This window comes from Chrysochloris asiatica, unplaced genomic scaffold (genome assembly GCF_000296735.1).
Source record: "Chrysochloris asiatica unplaced genomic scaffold, ChrAsi1.0 scaffold00381, whole genome shotgun sequence".
NCBI lineage: Eukaryota > Metazoa > Chordata > Mammalia > Afrosoricida > Chrysochloridae > Chrysochloris > Chrysochloris asiatica.
Window position 1 is genome coordinate 1,394,689 of NW_006408899.1, and position 4,212 is coordinate 1,398,900.

General features: G+C 40.0%; 1 protein-coding gene across 1 annotated transcript; it reads right to left on the reverse strand.

Annotated features, from left to right (window-relative positions):
* Nucleotides 1–2,287: 2,287 nt before the first annotated feature.
* LOC102829947 (olfactory receptor 5A1-like) lies at nt 2,288–3,235 on the reverse strand. Its single transcript, XM_006876471.1, has one exon. It carries the CDS (start codon nt 3,233–3,235, stop codon nt 2,288–2,290), a length of 948 nt encoding a protein of 315 aa, XP_006876533.1.
* Nucleotides 3,236–4,212: the final 977 nt, after the last annotated feature.

Here is a 4,212-nt window from a genome sequence, read left to right on the forward strand (position 1 = left end):
CCGTTTTCCTCTCATGATCAGAATTCTTTTATGGTAGTTTTTGTAAAAATTTACTGTAGTGATAGGTGAACAACTTTATTTTGATCTTTTGGCCAAGGAGATAGTTGTTTATGGGAAATTGAGGAAATTAGCCACAAACTCCATGTCCTTCTCTCATTCCTGACTCTCCTTTTTCCTTTGTTGCTCCAGGTAAATAAAGTTAAATTATTACACCTTGCTGCTTGCAAGTTGTCAATGCCCAAGATAACATGCAGCAAACTAAGAGGTAGAACAAAAACACTACACATGCTATCAGGCCAATTAACTAGGATGTCCCATGTAACCATGACCCTTAAAAATCTCCAAAGCAAGAAATAAAATCACATGAGGTTTTTGGTTGTACATAAGCAGCCTCAACAGTAATCCTTTTTTTTTTTTTGTCATTGTAAACAGGGATTTGCCAGAAATTGAAGTTTTGTTCAGAAAAGTAAAGGAAACAATATTATTGTGAATCTCAAATGGATCTTGGCTGAAAGTAGAGATTTCTAGAAATATGTTTCCTTGTGTTTTATTGACTATGCAAGGACATTTGACTATGTGGATCAAAACAAAATATGGATAATATAATGAAGAATGGAAATTATAAAACACTTAATTGTGCTTCTGTGGAGTGTGTACATTCAAACAGAACAAGGGAATTCTGTGTGGTTTAAAAGCCAAGAAAGGCATGCATCAAAGTTGCATTTTTTCATCAAAATTATTAAATCTGTATGCTGAGCAAATAAGTCAAGAAACTATACGATATGTAGAAGAATGTGGCATGTGGATTGGAGGAAAGATCATTAACAACCTGCGATATGCAGATGGAACAATCTTGTTAGTTGAAAGTGAAGAGGGCTGGAAGTATTTATTAATGAAGATTAAAGAGTATAGCCTTCAATATGGATTATAACTCAATGTAAATAATACAAAATTCCTCTCATAACTGGACTAGCAAAAAAACATGATAAACAGAGAAAATGTTGAAGTTGTAAAGGATTTCATTTTACTTGATTCCACAATCAATGCTCATGGAAGCAGCAGTCCAGAAATCAATTTATTGTATTAAGCAACTATCTTGCAAAAGACCTCTTTCAGGTGTTAAAGAGCAATCTTTGAGGGTTAAGATTTGCCTAAATCATGGTGTTTTTAATTGCCATATAAGTTTGTGAAAGCTGGATAATGAATAAGGAAGGGTGAAGAATCGATGCATTTCAATGATGGTGTTGTCAAATATATTGAAAGTACGATAGATTTCCAGAAAAACAAATATGTCTTGGAAGAAGTACAGCCAGAATGCTCTTTAGAAGTGAGAATGGGGAGACTTTGTCTCATGTATTTTGGACATACTATGAGGAGATACCAATCCCTGGAGAAGGACATAACAGAGGGTCAAAAGAAAAAAGGAATACCCCTAATGAAATGGATTGGCACATTGGCTACAACAATGGGCTCAAAACATACCAACTATAAGGATGGCACAGGAACAGGCAGTATTTCATTCTGTTGTGCATGAATCAGAGCTGATGCAAGGACACCTAACAAAAACAATGTAGAGATAACACTATGCATGCCATAGTTTCAGATTAAGTAACGTTTGTGCCTAGTACATGTGAGGTACCTAGTAAAGGTGGGTCTATTGTTGTTGTTCACCACCTATCTGTTTGCTGTACTGTGGTGGCTTCTACGTAGCTATGATGCTGAAAGCTATGTTATCTGTATTTCAAATACCAGCAGAGCCACTCATGGTGAACAGGTTTCAGCTGAGCTTTCAGACTGAGACGGAGTAAGGAAGAAAGGTTTGGAATTCTACTTCCAAATATTAACCAATAAAAACCTTATAGACTATAACAAAAAGTTTCCCAAGATAGTGCTGAAAGATGAGCCTTGTAAGTTGGACAACACTTAAAATACAAACTGGCCCAAACAATGGACTTGAACATATCGATGATTGTGAAGATGGTACATGATCTGGCAGCATTTGTGTCTATTGAACATGAGTTGTAGCTGACTCAATGGCAAATAACTGCATTGCTATTATAGGCTATCCAGCAGAGGATTTTTTGCTGCAGAAGTCTTCTCCTTTTTAGCTACCCTAGATAGTGTTGGTAATCAGGCGGCCACACTAAGAGGTGAAAAGAATTTTGCTGGAGAAGCTCACCTTTCAAATATGAAAAAGGAATATTTCCCTTGCCTAAGGCAGAGGTTAAGGTAAATGCCAGGGATCTTTTAGTCTCCAGTAACTGGGAGAGCTATTTTCACTTAAGATCTAGGAAAACACTTTCTTCTTTGCCAACATCTTCCGCAGGGCATCTTTGATGTCTTTGTTCCTCAAACTGTAAATGAGAGGGTTCAGCATGGGGATCACCAATGAGTAAAACACAGACACCACCTTGTCTCTGCCAAATGAGTAACTGGAGCTGGGCCGTAGATACATGAAAAGGGCTGTCCCAAACAACAGAGTCACCACCATCAGGTGTGATGCACAGGTGTTGAAGGCTTTCCATCGGCCTTCCACTGAGCGGATCCTCAAGACAGCAGCCACTATGTAACTGTAGGAGATAAGAAGGATGAGGAATGATGTCCCACCAACAGCAACTACTACGAGGAAATTCACCACCTGACTGAGGAAAATATCAGAGCAAGAAAGTGCCAGGACTGGTGGAAGGTCACAGAAGAAATGGTTGATAATGTTGGGCCCACAGAAGTGGAGGCGAAATATGGAGGTAGCCTGGATCAGGGAGCTCAGGAAGCCACCAACATACGCCCCAACTACCATTCGGTTACAAAGGCCTTGAGACATGATGGCAGTGTAGAGCAAGGGGTTGGAGATGGCTGCATATCGGTCATACGCCATAGCTGTCAGGAGGAAGCACTCGGTTAAACCCATGCCGACAAAGAAAAAAAACTGAGCAGCACAGCCCATGAATGATATTGTTTTCTGCTCTTGGAAGAAGTCAGTGAGCATCTTGGGGGCCACTGCAGAAGAGTAGCAGATATCAATGAAGGACAAATTGCTGAGGAAGAAGTACATGGGTGTATGCAGACGGGTGTCAATTTTAATCAAAGTGATGAGGGCCAGATTACAGGCCAGAGTTATGAGATAGATGCCCAGGAAGGTCACAAAGAGGACAACCTGCAATTCTGGATGGTCTGTGAATCCCAAGAGGATGAATGTGGTCACTGATGCGTTGTTCAAGGCTTTGGTTATGGACATACTTCAGAATGGACACAAGGACACATGGACCTGGAATAATAATAATGAACCATGTTACGAATGTAAAAAATGTCATTTGAGATGCACCTGACCCAAGCCATGGTAGTTTCAATTGTCTCATATACATGCCAAAGCTAGACAATGAATAGGGAAGACTGAAGAATTAATGTAATTGAATGATGGTGTTGGTGAAGAATATTGAATATACCATGGACTGCCAGAAAAACACACAAATCTGTGTTTGTTAGAAGTACAGCCAGAATGATCCTTAGAAATGAGAATGGTGTGACTTTGTTCCATGTGCTTTGGACTTGTTATGAGAGGGAATATGTCCTTGGACAAGTACATCATCCTTGGTAAAGCAGAGTCACTGAAAAAGAGGAAGACTTAATGAGATGGTCTGACACAGTGAATACAACAATGGACTCAACCAGAGTAACGATCGAAATGATGGTGCAGGCCTGGGCAGTGTTTTGTTCAGTGCTACAAAGGGTCACTCTGAGTCAGAACCAACTAGATGAGACCTAACAACAACAACAATATGTTACAGAGGGTTTCAACAAATAGTTACAAAATGTATGATGAGATGGTGGAAGTCTTTTGTTGTTAAGCGACGTTGAGTTGATTCCAACCCATGGTGACCCTGTATAGGGTTTCTGAGGAGCAGCTGGTGAGCTTGAACCACCGATCTTGCAGTTCAAATGGCTTTGCAGTCTGGCGCATTAACCCACAGCGCCACACCAGGACTCTGGTGGAAGATTACAGAGGGTTAAAACATTATGGAGTTATTCTTTATATCTTTCTGTTTCTGTCTTTAAAAAGGCAATTTCTGCATTGTCTTTAATACTTAAACAGTGTAGTGTAGTTGTTGTTGTTGTTGTCAGGTGACATCAAGTCGGAACCGACTCATAGCGACCCCATGCACAGCAGAATGAAACAATGTCTGATCCTGGGCCAACCTCATTACCGCTGCCACA

Coding starts and splice junctions, on each gene's coding strand:
- LOC102829947 (XM_006876471.1), bottom strand. CDS start 3,235: ATGTCCATAACCAAAGCCTTGAACAACGCATCAGTGACCACATTCATC.